At 41.1% G+C, this 18,434-nt stretch overlaps 1 protein-coding gene and 1 pseudogene across 2 annotated transcripts in view; both read left to right on the top strand.

Moving 5' to 3' along the window:
- TULP3 (TUB like protein 3) overlaps positions 1-18,434 on the top strand; it is a 51,256-nt gene that overhangs the window by 30,492 nt on the left and 2,330 nt on the right. Inside the window, exons 3-10 of the mRNA XM_081060880.1 lie at positions 4,235-4,394; positions 5,772-5,948; positions 11,468-11,601; positions 11,980-12,177; positions 14,401-14,513; positions 15,295-15,409; positions 17,055-17,153; positions 17,566-17,737. Coding sequence (XP_080917006.1) covers positions 4,235-4,394; positions 5,772-5,948; positions 11,468-11,601; positions 11,980-12,177; positions 14,401-14,513; positions 15,295-15,409; positions 17,055-17,153; positions 17,566-17,737 — 1,168 coding nt within the window. The remainder of the gene's footprint in view (positions 1-4,234; positions 4,395-5,771; positions 5,949-11,467; positions 11,602-11,979; positions 12,178-14,400; positions 14,514-15,294; positions 15,410-17,054; positions 17,154-17,565; positions 17,738-18,434) is intronic.
- Positions 13,171-14,226, top strand: LOC308502570 (small ribosomal subunit protein uS5-like; annotated as a pseudogene). Its single transcript has 2 exons — positions 13,171-13,179; positions 13,720-14,226. The product of its transcript is annotated as a small ribosomal subunit protein uS5-like (transcript).

Here is an 18,434-nt window from a genome sequence, read left to right as displayed (position 1 = left end):
TCTCCAAGGTGGTCCTGGGGCTGGCACCCCCAGTAGCCAGCTTCAAAACGAGCTGGAGCATCACCCAGCCGCCTCCAAGGACGACACACCTAAGGGGCATATTGGGTAGGCACCAGAGTCCTCTTGAGGCAGGTCCTGCTCTGTAGGGTCAGCCCCTGCACAATAACTTTTCCACTGTAGTCAAGGCCAGTCCTCACAACCAGTGAGCCCAGGGTTGGTCCTTCTTCACAGTGATGTGCAATTATCAACCAAGGCTCAACTACAAGAGGAGGGCACACACAACCCACACAGCGGACACACCTGGAGTGCATGGCTCAGATGACCAGAAAGACTGCGCCACTGAACCCCACAGCACACCTACTACATAAGGCCACACTACTAAGACCAGAAGACATAGCAGCCCTACCTAATACATAGAAACAAACACAGGGAGGCAGCCAAAGTGGGGAGACAAAGAAACATGTCCCAAATAAAAGAACAGAACAAAGCTCCAGAAAAAGAACTAAACAAAATGGAGATAAGCAATCTATCAGATGCAGAGTTCCAAACACTGGTTATAAGAATGGTCAGTGATCTCTGGGAGACCTTCAACAGAGAGATAGGAAGCATAAAGATGGAGATGGAGAGGCGGCCCGATGGCTCAGTTGGTTAGAGCTGGAGCTCTCAACAATACGGTTGCTAGTTCAATTCCTGCATGGGATGGTGGGCTGCACCCCCTGCAACTAAAGAATGAAAATGGCAACTGGACTTGGAGCTGAGCTGCGCCCTCCACAACTACATTGAAGGACAACGACTTGGAGCTGATGGCCCCTGGAGAAACACACTGTTCCCCAGTATTCCCCAATAAAAATATTTTAAAAACAGGGAAATGGAGAACATGAAAAAGAAACACTTAGAAATAAAAGTTACAGTAATGGAAATGAAGAATATACAAGGTCTGACAATTAAGTTTGTGAACTTGCCACCATGCGCTTACATTGTCAGCACTGTACATACAGCTCAGTAAGGTTTCATAACCTTGGTAAATCAGTATCTTACAGCTGTGTTTGTGTTGACGTGTGGCAGTGTCTTGCTGAGTAACATTCATTATTATTGTTGCATGTTTTTGTGTGCTGTTAAAAGAATGAGCTTGAATTAGAGCAACAAACAAACATTGAATTTCTTCTTAAACTTGCCAAGAGTGGAAGTGAAATCAGGGACATGTTAGTCCAAGTTTATGGGGATAATGCCATGAAGAAAACAGCAGTGTACAAGTGGATTAAACATTTTTCTGAGGGTAGAGAACAAGTTACTGATGAAGAGAGGTCAGGGCAGCCAGTAACAAGCAGAACTGATGAAAATGTTGCAAAAATTTGTCAAATTGTGCATCGAGATCGTCAACTGACTTTGAGAAGCATAGCAGACCAAGTAAATGTCGATAGAGAAACAGGAAAATCTTAACTGAAAATCTTGGCACCAGAAACGTGTGTGCAAAAATGGTTTTGAAGGAGCTCACTGATGAACAAAAGCAAAGGAGAGTTGACATTTGTCAAGACATTTTGGAGAGGCAAGATGATGTTTTGGGCCGTGTTATCACTGGTGATGAAACATGGGTGTACCAATACGACCCTGAAACAAAACATCGAAGTGCACGATGGAAGACAGCCAATTCACTACCAAAAAAGTTCCGCCAGTCCAAATCAAGAGTCAAAACGATGTTTTGATATCAGAGAGATTATTCATTATGAATTAGTACCAGTTGGACAAACAGTTAACCAAGTTTACTATTTGGAAGTGCTGAAAAGCCTGTGTGAAAAAGTTAAGATAAAAATGACCTGAACTTTTCTCCAACAATTCATGGCTTTGCATCACGACAATGCACCAGCTTGCATGACACTGTCTATGAGGGAGTTTTTAGCCAGTAAACAAATAATTGTATTGGAACACCCTCCCTGCTCACCTGATCTGGACCCCAATGACTTATTTCTTTACACGAAGATCAAGGAAATATTGAAAGGAAGACATTTTGGTGACATTCAGGACATCAAGGGTAATACAATGATAGTTCTGATGGCCATTGCAGAGAAAGAGTTCCAGAATTGCCTTGAAGGGTGGACTAGGCACTGGCGTTGGTGCAGAGCTTCCCAAGTGGAGGACTTCGAAGGTGACCGTAGTGATACTCAGCAATGAGGTGTGTAGCACTTTTCTAGGATGAGTTCGCAAACTTAATTTTCAGAACTCGTATTACAGGGAATCAACAGTAGATTAGATTAAGCAGAGGATCCAACCAGCGATGTAGAAGATAAGGTAGCAGAAAACACCCAACCAGAACAGCAAAAAGAAAAAAGAATCCAAAAAATTGAGGAGAGTTTAAGGGACCTCCGGGACAACATCAAGCATACCAACATTCACATTATAAGGGTACCAGAAGGAGAAGAGAGAGAGAGCAAGAAATTGAAAACCTATCTGAAGAAATAATGACAGAAAACTTCCCTAACCTGGTGAAGGAAATAGACATACAAGCCCAGGAAGCACAGAGTCCCAAACAAGATAAATCCAAAGAGGCCAACACCAAGGCACATCATAATTAAAATGCTGAAGGTTAAAGACAGAGAGAATCTTAAGAGCAGCAAGAGAAAAGAAGTTAGTTACTTACAAGGGAGCCCCCATAAAACTGTCAGCTGATTTCTCAACAGAAACTTTGCAGGCAAGAAGGGAGTGGCAGGAAATATTCCAAGTGATAAAAAGCAGCGACCTACAACCAATATTACTCTCCTAGCAAATCTATAATTTAGAATTGAAGGACAGATAAGGAGCTTCCCAGACGAGAAAAAGCTGAAGGAGTTCATCACCACTAAACCAATATTACAAAGACTCTTAGAGGGACTTCTTTAAGATGGGAGGGCGGTTAAGGATGGGTGAAAGGGGAAGGGATTAAGAAGTTGGTTGCTATACAGTAGTCATGGGGATGTAGGGTACAGCATAAGGACTATAGTGAATAATATGGTAATAACTATATATGGTCCCAGATAGGTACTAGATCTATCAGGGTGATAGATGGGAATGGGGTTGGGGGCAGGGTGAAAAAGGTGAAGGCATTAAGAAATATAAATTGATAGTTAATACTATTAATAGTGTGGGGAATAGAATCAACAGTGTTGTAAAGATCATGTAAGGTGCCAGATGGGCACAGGACTTATCAGGAGATCACGTCATAGACGGTGTAGATGCCTGACCACTGTGCTGTGCACCTGAAGCTGAAGTAGAGTAATAGTGAATGTCCACCATAACTACATATATAGGTGTATATAGTCGCGGGATGTGGAGTACAGCATAGGGAAGATAGTCGATGGTATTGTAACAGCTGTATACGATGTCAGAGGGGGAGTAGCTTGGGGGTGGGTTATCACTTTATGAGGGGTTTAAATGTCTAACTATTATGTTGCTTTGTACACCTAAAACTAATAAAAAATATATAATGTGGAAAAAAATCTGTTAGTACCTTCCTTTCTATCTTGTTGGATTTTTTTCTCATAGTCTCTCGTGCTTTTTTACCTGACTTTTCTTGCTGCCGTATTCTATATCTTGGTTTTATCCTTGGAGTTGATTGCTTTCTATTTTGAATGTTCCAATTGCTACTTTTCTTCCTTCTTGCCCTTGCCCCTAATTTGTTTGATTTCTAAATATGTAAAAAGGGGCAAGAAAGCAAAGCTTATTGCTCTTTTGCTAATTAAAACATGAAAATATTTGGGGTTGAGAAGATAATAAGTTTTATTTTTTCTTTCAATTACAAAAGAAAAATTTAAAAATGTAGAAAACCAGAACAAGGAAAATAATCATTCATATTCTGCCACCTAAAGAATATGGTTTTTTATGTTCCTTTATCTTCTCCCCTGTGCATATATGTTTACATAGTTTAAACTTCTGATCGTGCATTGATAATAGTATCATAATTACTATATGTATTAAATAGACTTGGATCATGGTCTCAGCTTGGGTAGGAATGCATTTGTATCTATCTATCTATCAATCTATCTATCTATCTATCTATCTATCTATCTATCTATAGATCCATTAAGTATTTATTAAATGAAATGAATGAATCCTCACACCTATGTGGGCCTCAATTTTCTCATTTAAGTGGGAAAATTAATTTACAAGAGGTTTTGTAAAGATCAATGAAACACTGTAAATGTAACAGGTAACTAGGACTGGTCATAACTCTCCTGGCTATAATATCACAATATTTTCCTAGAGAGCATTGCTGGAGAAGAGGCAGAGAAAAAAGCGCCTGGAGCCACTCATGGTGCAGCCCAATCCAGAAGCCAGGCTACGCCGATTAAAGCCAAGAGCTAGTGAGGAGCAGACTCCTTTGGTGGAACCTCAGACCCCTCACAACGATGTCGTCCTGCAGGGTGTGTATTCAGGCAGCATCTCTGACTGCTGGCGTACAGTTTTTACAAACCTTAGAGAAAGCAGGAGGCATCATAGATGGACCAAAGAAACAATAATGGCATCATTACTAGGCTACCTTCATAAATTATTATAACCAAATTCTGGGTCTTTGACTTATAATAAAAGCAATGGTCTAATCAGTAGAAGATGCCTTAAATTTTATGTCCATCCTAAAACTGTTGTTTTAGATGCCAAATGAATTAGTCCAGAATAGCCTATTTGAGGAGCTTGTAGTTTTTTTTGTTTGTTTGTTTTGTGTTTTTTTTTAAGGTTTTCATTGGGGAAGGGGAACAGGACTGTATTGGGGAACAGTGTGTACTTCCAGGACTTTTCCCAAGTCAACTTGTTGTCCTTTCAATCTTAGTTGTGAAGGGTGCTGTTCAGCTTCCAGTTGTCCTTTCAGTCTTAGTTGTGGAGGGTGCAGCTCAGCTCCAGGTCCAGTTGCCCGTTGCTAGTTGCAGGGGGCGCAGCCCAACTACAAACCTCTTGCGGGAGTTGAAACCAGCAACCTTGTGGTTGAGAGGATGCGCTGCAACCAACTGAGCCATCTGGGAGCTCAGCGGCAGCTCAGCTCAAGGTGCCATGTTCAATTTTAGTTGCAGGGGATGCTGTCCACCATCCCTTCCGGGACGAGGAATCGAACTGGCAACTTTGTGGTTGAGAGTCCGTGCTCCAACCAGCTGAGCCATCCTGTAGGCAGCTCAGCTCAAGGTGCCGTGTTCAATTTTAATTGCAGGGGGCACAGCCCACCATCCCTTGCGGGAGTCGAGGGGTCAAACCGGCAACCTCGTGGTTGAGAGCCCACTGGCCCATGGGAATCGAACCGGCAGCCTTCGGAGTTAGGAGCACAGAACTCCAACCGCCCGAGCCAGCAGGCTGGCCCAGAAGCTTGTAGTCTTGATTGTTACATCGTGGAAGAGTTAATCTTGAAGCCAGGAGTAGGTAGAGAGCATCCATTCTTCCAATAGATAGGACTGAAAGGATCATCTGAGACGATGAGGGGTAGAAGGAGGAATAGGGTGAAGAGCCTCTAAATTCATCCCCCGGAGCTATTGGCTTGGACAGGATTTGAATTTTGGAGGACCTGCTTTGTTTTCATAGTCTCGTTCTTAAGTTTCTAAAGACAATATCAAGTACATTTTATTTAAGTAAGAGTCAGAGCACATTAATAAAATGAACACCGGTCCTGGATTACTCTGTTGACAAATGTCCCCGTGGATGTTAAGGAAAGAGAAGTGAAATGCTTTGGGGCTTCTTAATTCTCATCATATACATCAAACCCACGTAGCTAAGTGGTAGGTTACACTTTCTCTTTTTCCTTTTCTTTCGGCCCATAGGTATCGACGGCCCAGCTGCTTTCCTGAAGCCAGATGCTCAAGATTCAGAAAGCAAACTTCATGTTATCTCAGTTGGCTCTTCTGCTACAGAAGAGGATACGGAAGGAAGTGTTGACGGGGAAAGCAATTTGGACACTGCTTCCAAGCCAGATCTTCAAGAAATTCTCCAAAAACACGGTGAGTGTTGGTCATAATCTTCAGGCATTTAATCATCTTAGTCATTTATAATCTTTTCCTTTACTGTCGTTTGCATCGTTGGTTAGTAATCCAGATGACTCAAAATTGCATATAATGTGGCTTAGGGCTTTACTGAGGTGACAGTATTAGGCATCTTTGACATCTGAGAATTGGTTATTGTCAACAATAGTATCTATCCTGTTGCTTTAGAAAAATAAGTCAAACATAAAATGAATCAAATGTAAAATATCAGCAGATTAGCTACTATATATTTGACTATTTCTTTCTTTTTGATATTTTTAGTTCCTACTCTCTTCCTTTGACAATGTTGCCACTCTGCCTCCATTTCACAGTTTCATATTGATCTAATGGTAAGGGGAAGATAAGTAGCCAGCTTAATGGGAACACAAACTGGATCAAAACATACTTAAGCTAATACGTTTTCCACTGTAGTCTGCTTTCTGCCAATTGGAGTTACCATTTCCATACATGTTCCTATATATTTCAGAGGTTCCTTTTAGTCTTTTTATTCCTTCTTAGAAAAATAACTTTAGAGGAGAAGAAATTGATTGTCTCCTTTTCAGATGAGAAGACTGAAGCCCAATGATGAATAAATATCTATCAGCTGCCTGCTTTGTAATAGGTAGGCATTGCTAGGTGCTGGGCTTTATGAATCAGGAGATTGTACCACAGAATGTTAGACTAGATGTGCATTCAAACACATGCATATATGAGGTGTGATTAAAAAAATAGAGTGAATACAGTTGCCGAGTGCCATTCAACGGAAAGGCAGGGATCTTCCACATGGGAAGCGGCGCATCAAACCTCAGTAACAGTGTGTGACAAGTTTCACCTTATTCGGTGCAGTTAGTCGGATGTGAGCTACAGTTGAGAGAAGGTGTGTTATAAAGTGTGCCATAAATCATCCTCTATCGTGACAACACTTCATGTCACACATCGCTTCTGGTACAGCAATTTCAAATAAAAACATTACGTGTGTCCTCATCTACCTATTCATTGAATCTGGCACCGTGCGACTTCTGGCTCTTTCCCAAAGTCAGAATGATTCAGGATATCGAGGCAGCCACAACAGCACAACTAAAGACACTCACAAAAGAAGATTTCCAAAACTGCTTCAGAAAGTGGCAAGTACGATGGGGTAAATGTGTTTGAAGCAAGGGGGATTAATGGCAATGTTTCTTTTACTATAATTTTTTAAAAACCTAAACATTCAACATATTTTTTATCACACCTCATATTCATTCGTTTAGAAAATATGTACTGAGTATATACTATATATTAGGCATTGTTCTAGGCACTTAGGATACGATAGTAAATAAGGTTCCTGCCGTCCTGGAGCGTTTATTCGGATTGAGGCTCAATGCTTAAATTGAGGTTTCATGCACTTACATAGCCAAGAGAACATCGAGAAGGTTGCTTAGCCCGGAGTTGAAGGTTGGGAAAGCTTTCCAGAGAAAAGTGATATCTAAGCTAGAGCATGATGCAGGAAGAAGAGCTGGCCAGTTCTGAATGGCTGGAGCTGAGAGTAGGATGTGCTACGGTTTGGAAGGGGAATATAGAGAGATGAGCTTGGAGAGGTAAGTGGGCTCTTTTCTCAATTATATAGGACATTATAGGCCATATTAGGAATTTGGACTTTTATCTGAAGAGTAATAGGAGCTGATGAGGGATTTTAAGCTGAGATATGATGTCATCAGACTTGGGCTATAGAAAAATTATTCTGCACCATAAAGAATGAATTGGAAGTTGGGCAAGTCTGGAAGCAGGAAAACGAATTAGTAGGTGGTTTGGCTGATGGCCTGTCCTAGAGTTATAATGTGGTGTATGCAAGAGTAGAAAACAGGAGAAATAGAATTCACTAACAGGGCAATGAAAAAGGGACAAGAAAGAAAGGCATCAAAAGGAGGTGATGATGGGGGGGCGGCCGGATGGATGGTTTAGTTGGTTAGAGCACGGTGCTCTTAACAACAAGGTTGCTGGTTCGATCCCCATATGGGCCGCTGTGAGCTGTGCCCTCCACAACTAGATTGAAACAACTACTTGACTTGGAGCTGATGGGTCCTAGAAAAGCACACTTAAAATAAATTTATAAAAAGTTTAAAAAAAAAAAAGGAGAATGATGATTAAGCTGAGCCATGAAAGATGCATGTCCTGTGTACTAGTGTCACGTGTGGAAGCAGCTGGACTCTGACATTTTGAATGTCTTTTGTATGTCAGGCATTTGGCATATGTGATTTCAATTAATATCTATAACAGTACTTTGAGGGGTTTATACATATTAGTTTCTCCGTTTTACATATATGAAAATTAGTTCTCAGAGAGAGGCTGAGTCATTTGTCCTAGATCACACTGGTAGTCAGGTGGCAAACTTGGGCAGAAGAAATAACATGTGCAGAGGTGTCAGGTGTGCAGACTGGGACCAATGACCAGAGTGTAGGGTGTGGCCGAGGCTGTGGAGGGAGGTGGGTTGGAGCCTAGCTCTGGAGCCAGCTTGCTTGGTTTGTGCATCCAGTTTCCCACATCTGGCTGGGAAAGGGCAAAGACCCCTAACTGTTCTCTGCCAGTTTCCCGACTGTAATGAGAATGTGATCTTGGTACTTCCATATCACTTTACTGCCACTGTTATTGACAACAAAAGAAAAAGCAAAGACAACTTTCAGTTTAACCAAAAGCTAATTTACTTACCCTAAGTCACCCAGCTAAATAATGGCAGACCTAGACTTTCTGATTCTTAGTCTAGTTCTTGATCCCTTACTGTACACACCAAGGTGTCCCCTTTTACAACTGCCTTACTAAGTGACTGCTGTATTCTTTCTCAGGCCTGGCCTTTCTATGCCAGATGCATTAATGCCTTTCATGTTTCAACAGGTTGCTTCTTACTTAAAGCCCATTCAGTGCTCTCTCTCAATTAAGTTTTAAGAGGTGTCAGTTTGGCAGATTATAACCCTTAAGTGGGTCCAATTGGCTTGTCTTGGAAGCTTGGGAGAAATCTTTGCTCTCCATCTGAAGACACATACTCACGTAAACTGAGTTCTTGGTATAAAAATGGTATTTGGAAACATAGTGTTAAGTGAAGATTCCCATATGGTACTGAGATCCCAAGAGTTTCATGCCATTTTGCTACCAAAAAAGGTTAATATTTTAGAAAACAAAAGAAAAAATGTCCTTTACAAACTAAAGAATTATTTTATAGTAGCTTTATTGAGCTATAATTCACATACCATACAATTCACCTATTTAAAATAAACAATTCATTGGTGTTTAGTATATCTGCAGAGGTCTGCAACCATCATCAGTCAGTTTTACAATATTTCATGACCCCCAAATTTTTCATGACCTCATACCTGTTAGTAATCACTTCCCATTTCTCTCCACCAGCACCCCCAATCCCAGCAACTTCACATCTCCTTTCCTTCCATCTGTGGATTGCCCTATTCCTGGTATTTCATACAAACAGAATCATATAGTATGTGGTCCATTACGACTGGCTTCTTTCACTTAGCGTAATGTTTTCAAGGGTCATCCATGTTGTAACATGGGTCAGTGCTGCATTCCTTTTATTGTTGAATAACATTACGTTCTGTAGATATACCATATTTTATCTTTTCATCAGTTGATGGACATCGGGGTTGCTTCCACTTCTGGCTAGTATGAATGATGTTGTTGTGAACATTCATGTATAAGTTTTTGTGTGGAGACGTGTTTTCACTTGAGATTTTCTATTGGCCTTTGCCTTGTCATTTGGTGCCCTTGAGAAAAGCTAACACCAATTTTGTTAACTGTGTAAAAATAGATCGTCACTGTCCCTCTTCTGAGATGGTTGAATGTGGGCAGGAAACGGTTTGGAGAAAAAAGCCACACTGCTTGTTGTTAATTCTACTTATAAATTCATGATTTGGGAGCTACTTTAACTATTATTTGGGGTATAATGTCACCCTACAGACTAAGGAAAAAAGGGCTTTAGTTTCAGTCTTAGCTCTGCCTCTTGCTCTTGGGCAAATGACTCTCACATGTAAATATGAGTGCTATACTTCCTTTCTAACACGCATCACACTTTATTCTATGTGTGTTCCTCTCCAGATATGTCCCATAAACAAATAAGAAACAAAAGACTACCAGTATCTCCTCCTCAAACTCATACAAATATGAGGATAAAATGAAAAAATAGTTTTTAATCAAATAGTTTTTAATTTTCTATAAGAGGTGCTTCATAAATCCAAGGTAGTAGCATTTCAGATATTCCCAATTCGAATTAGTTAGACTAAAAATGAACAAAATGTAGGGAAAAAAGGTGACTGATACAGAGAACAATGGATCATTGATTTTTTTTATTGTGGTAAAAATACATAACATAAAATTTACCACTTGAAACATTTTTAAGTGTACAGTTTTGTGGCATTAAATACATTCACATTGTTGTGCAACTATCACCACTACCTATCTCCAGAACTTTTTTCATTATCCCCAAATAAAATCTGTACTCATTGAACAGTAACTCCCCATTTACCCCTCTTCTCAGCCCCTGCCAAGCACCATGCTACTTTCTCTATGAATATGACTATTCTAGGTACCTCATGGAGTCTAGGTAAGAAGTGGAGTCGTACAGTATTTGTCCTTTTGTGTCTGGCTTGTTTCACTGAGCGTAATGTCTTCACGATTCATCCATGTTGTGGCATGAATCAGAATTGCATTCCTTTTTAAGGCTGAATGATATTCCATTGTATGTGTACACCACAATTTGTTCATCGGTTCATCGGTGGATAGATATTTAGGTTGTCTCCACCTTTTGGCTATTGTGAATAAAGCTGCTATGAATATAGGTATCCATGTATCTGTTAGGGTCTCTGCTTTCTTTTGGGTATATCCCCAGAAGTGGAATTGCTGAATCATATGGTAGTTCCATATTTAATTTTTTTAGGAACCACCATACTGTTTTCCACAGTGGCTGCACAGTTTTACATTGCCACCAGTGATGCACAAGGGTTCTAGTTTCTCCAGGTCCTCACCAACAGTGCTTTCTGTTTTCTGTGTGGTTTTTTTGATAACAGCCATCCCAATACTTGTGAAGTGGTCTCTCATTGTGATTTTGACTTGGATTTCCCTAATGACTAGTGATGTTGAGCGTCTTTCCATGTGCTTAATCTTTGGAGAAATGTTTATTCAAGCCTTTACCCATTTTTGCATTGGGTTGTTTGTTTTGTTGTTGTTGAGTTGTACGGGTCTTCATATATTAATCCTTTATCAGACGTGATTTGCAAATACTTTTTCCCGTATACCTAATGTTTTAAAGAGCTAAATTACAGCGGCAGCAGTGGGACAGGAAAATAGGATGTATCTGAGTGAGATTATGAAGAAAGAATTGTCAAAATTTGGACAAAATAACTGTGTTTTAAGTAAGAATAGCTTGGCATGTTTTAAGCAAGAAAATTAAAATTCTCTTTGGTTCAAAGATTTCTTTTTTAAATAAGGTTTGTTGACAGTTTTTCCTTCGCTGCCAGGTATCTCAGGTAGTTTGAACTTTGATGAGGAGGAGACTGATGGAGAGGAAGAAGAAGGAAAAAAATCAAGATCTCATTCACCACATTCAGAGGCAGAGAAACCCGATTCTACCTCCAGCCAGAAATCAACCATAGTATGTAGTTCTGAAACGTCTTCCTTTGGAGTTAATGTAACTATTTCCCAAGTATATCTTCAGCATTTAAATACCATTACTGAATGAGGTTGCTTCAAAAGATTTAAGCTCCAATTTAAAGTGCGTGACTCTTAATTTCTTGTGTCTCAATCCAGCTGTTGTGAAACTATCCCATTTTTGTTCTTAGTGCCTTCATTATTCCCAATGTTCATATGCTTATTTAACTTCTCAGAGTTTCCCCTTATTTTGTCAGAAGACTGAAGACATAGGGTTAAATCAGTAAGTTATTTTATCCATTAAGTGTTTCTCAAAGAGAATATGAGGGTTCTGACCCAACCCCCTCTCGCCCCCATTGCTCATGTGTGACTATTGTTTCAGGATCCTGGAGCTTCCGGTACTGCAGCCCAACAACCTAATAACCAGCTGGGAGAAGTAGAGAATTTAGAGGACTTTGCTTATAGTCCTGCCCCTCGAGGCATCACAGTAAAGTGTCGAATAACCAGGGATAGAAAAGGCATGGATCGGGGTCTCTTCCCTACTTACTATATGCACTTGGAAAAGGATGAAAATCGGAAGGTATGATAATTGATTCTTAAGACAGATCTTGAGAGACAAGGGAAGAATGTTGTGAGGCCAGATTTTTGATGGGTCTCATGACAGGGGAATAGCGCTGATATTAGACCAGGGCAGCCAGAAGTAGACTGTACTTATTAATTGCCAGGTGCTGTGCTCTCGCTGTCTTCCAAGAGCTCATAGTCTAATAGGCAAAATCTACCCCCACCTCAAAGAAAAGAGTTTCATCCAGAATGTAAGAAAATGGAAGGGAATGTTTGAATATAGTTATGTTTACCTTCGTCCCTGTTTTGGGGTCAGGCTTGCTGCTGTGTGTTCTTTGGCTCTTATTTTTACTTTAGGAGAACATGATACTGTAGAAGAAAGAGAGCAAGTTTTAGGGACTAACAGGAATTGGAAATGTATTATAGAAGAGCATACAAGTGAAATGTCTGTTTCTCATCCCAGAAATTCTAATTTACTTTGTATATAAGTTTGAGACAATTTAATACTTGCTAATGAACAGTGTATTTTGTATTGATATCAGGTCTAAGTGGGTGATTTTAAGAGCCTACAAATGAGATAATGATAGTAGATATCATTGTTATTAGAATCACTGTTTATTGATTGTTTATAGTGTGCCAGACACGTGCTAAATACTTTATATATATTATCACCTATAATCCTATGACAACCTTGTAAGATAGGATTTATATCCCTGCTTTATGGACAAGGTAACTGGGGCTTAGTGATATAACTGTCCCAAGTCATACTAATAAGTGGCAGCCGGATTCAAACCCATACCTGTCTGGTTCTAATGTCCCCTGTTAGCTACAACCACTCCTCTGCTTCCCTAGTATTGTCCAAGTCCAGTAGGGTTTAGGAAGGACGCATAAATATGAGAGTATTCACATCACTGAAGTCACAAGGGTGATAAAAACAACAAAATACAAAGAACAAAAACAAAAACCCAACAAAATACAAAAAACAATGTTGGGAATGCAGTTGCAGCAAAGAATGGGAAAGGTGGGTATTCAGGATCCTGTCTCCTAAAGTTGGAAAGACTCTTATTCATGGAATTGGATGAAGCTTTTTAAAAAAGTCACTGGAGGTTTTAGCGATAAAGTTGTAAATAATTATATAGAGAACCAAGGCAGCAAATTTAGAAAAGTTGTACAGTAGGGAAACCCTGACAGTGAATTCTGAGAAGTATAATGAGAGTTAGGAAAAGGAATAAAGACCCAGAGATTGGTCTTCTCTGAGGAAACACCGCATGGCAGATGGCACCAGGGCTGTGACAGGGAGAGACCCCCGGGCACCCTGGTGGAGGCCTCTGTGGCTTCTGTCTGAGTGGGGGTCGAGGCCGCAGAGCACGTGGAGGCCAGTCCAAAGACAAGGAATGGATGCCCTTCAGTGAGCGGGCCGCCTGGTCAAAGACGCGATCAGGTCCCTGGAGGAGATCTGTCACTTCTGCCTGCCCATCAGGGAAGCTGAGATTCTTGGTTTTTATCCCTGGGGGCGCCCCTCAAGGATAACGTTTTGAAGATTATGTCCATGTGAAAGCAGACTCATGCTGGCCAGCAGATCAGGCTCAAGGCATTTGTCACCATTGGAAATTACAGTGGACATGTTGTTCTGGGTATCAAAGGCTCCAAGGGAATAGCCACTGCAATGGGTGTGGCCATGATGCTGGCCCGTCTGCCCGCAGTCCTGATACAGCAGGGCTCCTGAGGGAACAAGAGTGGCAAGCCCCACACTGTCCCGTGCAAGGTGACTGGCCACTGTGGCTCTGTGCTGGTGGCCTCATCCCCTTCACCAGGGCAGTGGACCCAAGAAGCTGCGGCTCATGGATGGTATCGAGGACTGCTACACCTTAGGCAGGGAGTGCCCTGCCACCCTGGGCGACTTTGCCAAGGCCGCCTTTGATGCCATCTCCAAGACCTGCTGCTGTCTCACCCCCGACCTCTGGAAGGAGACATGTTCACCAAGTCTCCCTGTCAGGAGTTCACTGACCATCTTGTAGAGACCCATACTCCGTGCAGAGGACGCAGGCTCTGTGTGGCCACCACATAGTTTTATACAAGAAGAATAAAGTGAATCAAGTCTGTTTTTCAAAAAGAAAACTCAAATATTTGACGGCTTGGTACATGATAGACACTTGCTAAACATTTGCTAAGTGAAGAGATACGAGAAACCATGGCGAGTCTCTTGACTTCGTGTGTGGCTGACATTTTTTTCTTTTTCCAGATATTTCTGCTGGCAGGGAGAAAGCGGAAAAAGAGCAAAACATCCAACTACCTTATTTCTACTGATCCAACAGATTTATCTCGTGAAGGTCAAAGTTATATTGGCAAACTCAGGTGAGAGCAGCCTTGTATCACTGTCTTATTCTTTCAGATGCTTTTACTCCTATTGTAAAAAATAATACAAATGGAGCCACTTTAAAATGGAGCTGGAGCTGCCATCCCAGAGGAACTGCCTTATATGTCTTATGCCTCAAACCTTTGAAATATTAAAACAGGGCAAAATAACCTTTGGACTGAGCCTAAAGCAACATTTTGTCCCAAAGAACTGTTCGCAAGGAAAACAAGAAAGCAGATATTATGACTACTGGACTGATGGCTACCAGACTAAAAATTAAAAACATTGTTTAGAATTAGTGTCACTATGTTAGCTTTACAGCACCAATAGAAACACGCCTTTTTTCTGTTGCTGTGATTGTTTCCCTTCCCTTCCTCACAAATACCCCTTGCCTTTGTCTCCTAATCAGAACACTGTTTGGGTTTCTGTCTGAATCAGTGCTTCCTGAATAACTATTTTTTTTATCTCAAATAAATTTTGGTGCCTCTCACTTTGGCCTTTTATTTTTACGTTAACATAACACTATTTTCAGAGCAATCCATATTTTTTCTACAGTGAGTATGTGTGGATGTTGCAATCTAAAGAAAAAACATTAAAAGAAAATCTAAGTCCTTTCTTTGTTTTAATGAGAGATCTTAAAAAAGTGACGGTGAACATTTAGACATTTGGAGAACAAGCCAATAGGCTTCCTCTCTGTCACATACTTGTACCTCTCCCAGATTGTGTTTGTATAAGAGAAAAAAAAGGGATCTTTATGGTGTCTTTTTCTTTTCATTCTAGGTCTAACCTCATGGGGACCAAGTTTACAGTTTACGACCATGGTGTCAGCCCAGCCAAAGCCAGAGGTCTGGTAGAAAAGACCCATACCCGGCAGGAACTGGCAGCCATCTGTTACGTAAGAGCCGAACTCCTAACATGCTCTTTCTTAATCTCCCGTGTCCTGCTGGCACTTCTAACTTAACATAACCAACTCTGAACTCATAAACTTCCCTCCCAAGCTTGAATCCATTTCTGTGATCCCCTTTTCTGTCGCTGGTATCATTTTCTCTAAATATTCAAGTTTTCATTTTTTATGAATTGCTAAGTTATTTTTTTACTGTTTTAAGATGTCTTGCCTATCTGCTCTTCTCTCTTCCTAATGCCATTGTATTAACCCAGACTTTCATTTCTTCTTACCCACTGGCCAGAGGTTACAATAATTAGAAACTGATATCTCTGCTTTTAGTCCTTTCCTACCTGCTGCCAGATAAATGTTCCCAAAACAGACTTCCAGTTAATCCCACTGTGCTCCTCACTGTGTGCGGATAAAAGCCCTAACACGTTAGTCTTTCCTTTCTGGCTGTTCTGGGGCGCTCTCCTCGTTCTGTTCCCATCGTTCTAGCCCCAGTAGCCCTCTTGTCATTCCTTTGCTGCACCATGACCTTCCCTCACCCAAGAGCCTTCCCCCACCCTTTGCCAAATCACCTGATGTCTTTCCGGACCACTAGATGTGGTTGGCATTCCTTTGTGTACCTCCCCACAGCATCCTGTGCTTCCCCTTGAACCCAGGTTATATTACTAACCTCATCAACATGAACCTTCTCCACCTGTTTGTAAACTCTTACTGCTACATCCACAGGGACATGGGGCCTGGCGCGTAGCTGGCATTCAGAGGGTTGTTGAGGAAAGGAAAGCAAGAAGGAATTAACCCAACTCAGCTGTGCTTGATCCCGAAGTCTCAACATTTCTTAAGTTGGAATTAATCTCATTATTTCATTCCTGTGAGATTTTATCTAAGTGACTGAGAACCATTTGACATAACACTTTATAATGTATAGTATTTTTCTCTTAGCTTCAGAATCAATGAAATATTTTAGCTATGCATGACTGTCGTGATATGAACACACACACAAACATATATCCACCTCCTCAATGTGCTTATTTTGTTCCTGTATAGTCTGCCTGATTTGACAGGTATTTGAGGTGTTTGCCTCCTGAATCAGCCTATGGAATTTACAGTGTAATTCTCATTGTAGATCACATAGTGCCCTGTCCTCACGGGAAGTAAATATTTATTGATGATGACAAGATCGGACAGTTTGCTCATGGTTGTCTCGAAGTTCACTTAAGATTAAAGAGTAAGAGTCAAGTTTCAAACCAATAGAATCTATTTTAAATTCTAGTGTTCAAATTAGGTTTAAAAAGAGGTGTAGTGTCACTTTCCTGTCTTGGTTCTCTGTCTCTCTTTAACTACAGTACTAATAAAATAGCTTTTAGTGCTCTTGATGTTGTCAACATTTTACATAGCCAAGAAAGTCTGTGTCAAAAATGGGGACTCAGGGCGGCCAGTTAGCTCAGTTGGTTAGAGCGCGGTGCTCTTAACAAGGTCGCCGGTTCGATCCCTGCATAGGCCACTGTGAGCTGCGCGCTCCTCAACTAGATTGAAACAACTTGACTTGGAGCTGATGGGTCCTGGAAAAACACATTAAAAAAAAACACAAAGAATGTGGTCTCATTTTCCTTTCTGTTTCCAAGTCCTGTCTTATTTTCCTACCTTCCAGGAAACAAATGTACTTGGATTTAAAGGTCCTAGGAAAATGTCTGTGATCATTCCAGGGATGAACATGAATCATGAACGGATCCCCTTTCGGCCACAAAATGTGAGTAAGAACATATTTAATCAGCAAAAGACTCAAAAGGACAAGAATACAATACAGAAGAGATAAACCCCAAAATTACTGATTCTTCCCGAGCCCCAGGCTGGCGTGTTGCTCATTCTCTTCTTTAGGAGACCGGCACTCCACAACCTCAGCGTAAGTGCACTTGCAGAGCAGTTGCCGCAGTGCTTGATTTTGCAGCCACTTAGTCCGCAAAGAGAAACTAGATCATCTGTAGGAATCAAAACAAAAACCAAAAAAAAAAACTGGCTTAATTTTTGGCTTTCTTTATTTCTGTTTTCCTTTTTCTGAAATGGAGAAAACACTCCCCTACTCCACCTTCTGCCTCATGGAGTTGAGAACACATAGTTTTTTGTGGTTCTCAGTACAAAGTAATGATTTTACTTTTGAACAGGACCATGTGAACTTGCTTTCCAAATGGCAAAACCAAACCATGGAGAACGTGATTGAGCTACACAACAAAGCGCCTGTCTGGAACGATGACACTCAGTCTTATGTCCTGAATTTCCGAGGTCGGGTCACTCAGGCGTCTGTGAAGAACTTTCAGATAGTCCACGAAAGTGACCGTAAGCCCACAGGAAGGGCTAGGTGGGAAGGGGAGGAAGGAGGTTCTTACACGGTTGGAAATGAGCATTTCCTATCATTGATAGTCTATGTTCAGGAGAGGATTACTTAAGAAACGATTTCTTTGGAAAGACAAAACACCACTTTTACGGTAAAACTGCTGAACCACTATGTTGAGGAGGACTGAAGAGAGTGAGATATTTCCTCCTGTGGCCAGTCAGAGAAGTTTTAGGCCAAGCTGTTTGGGAAGCAAATGCAAAAGACCCCACTCAGTAAAGGGTCCTTGGCACCCACAGGCTGTGCTGTTCCCAGCAGGCCACTCTCGACTCTTTTCTTACCCTTTCATGCTGCTGGTCAGGAGTGGTCCCCCATTCTCTGTAGTTGAGAGGAGTCATAATAGAAACCTTGCTCATGGTTAGCAGACAATGTTGTTAATGCCTCTTTCCATTTGTATAAAAGTCTCCCACTCCTGAAAGCATCAGGAGTGGTCCCCCCTTCTCTGTAGTTGAGAGGAGTCATAATAGAAACCTTGCTCATGGTTAGCAGACAGTGTTGTTAATGCCTCTTTCCATTTGTATAAAAGTTTCCCACTTTAAAGAGACCTGCTGTTGCTGACCTATTTGGAGGATTTTTTTTTTCTGTACCTTAACAGGCTTTTTCCCATTATCTTCTAACATTCTATTTTCCTTCTGTTTCTAG

This window comes from Rhinolophus hipposideros, assembly GCF_964194185.1.
Source record: "Rhinolophus hipposideros genome assembly, chromosome: 9".
In the NCBI taxonomy this organism is placed as follows: domain Eukaryota; kingdom Metazoa; phylum Chordata; class Mammalia; order Chiroptera; family Rhinolophidae; genus Rhinolophus; species Rhinolophus hipposideros.
The sequence above is the reverse complement of the archived record's forward strand: the minus strand, read 5'-3'. Positions and strand labels throughout refer to the sequence as shown.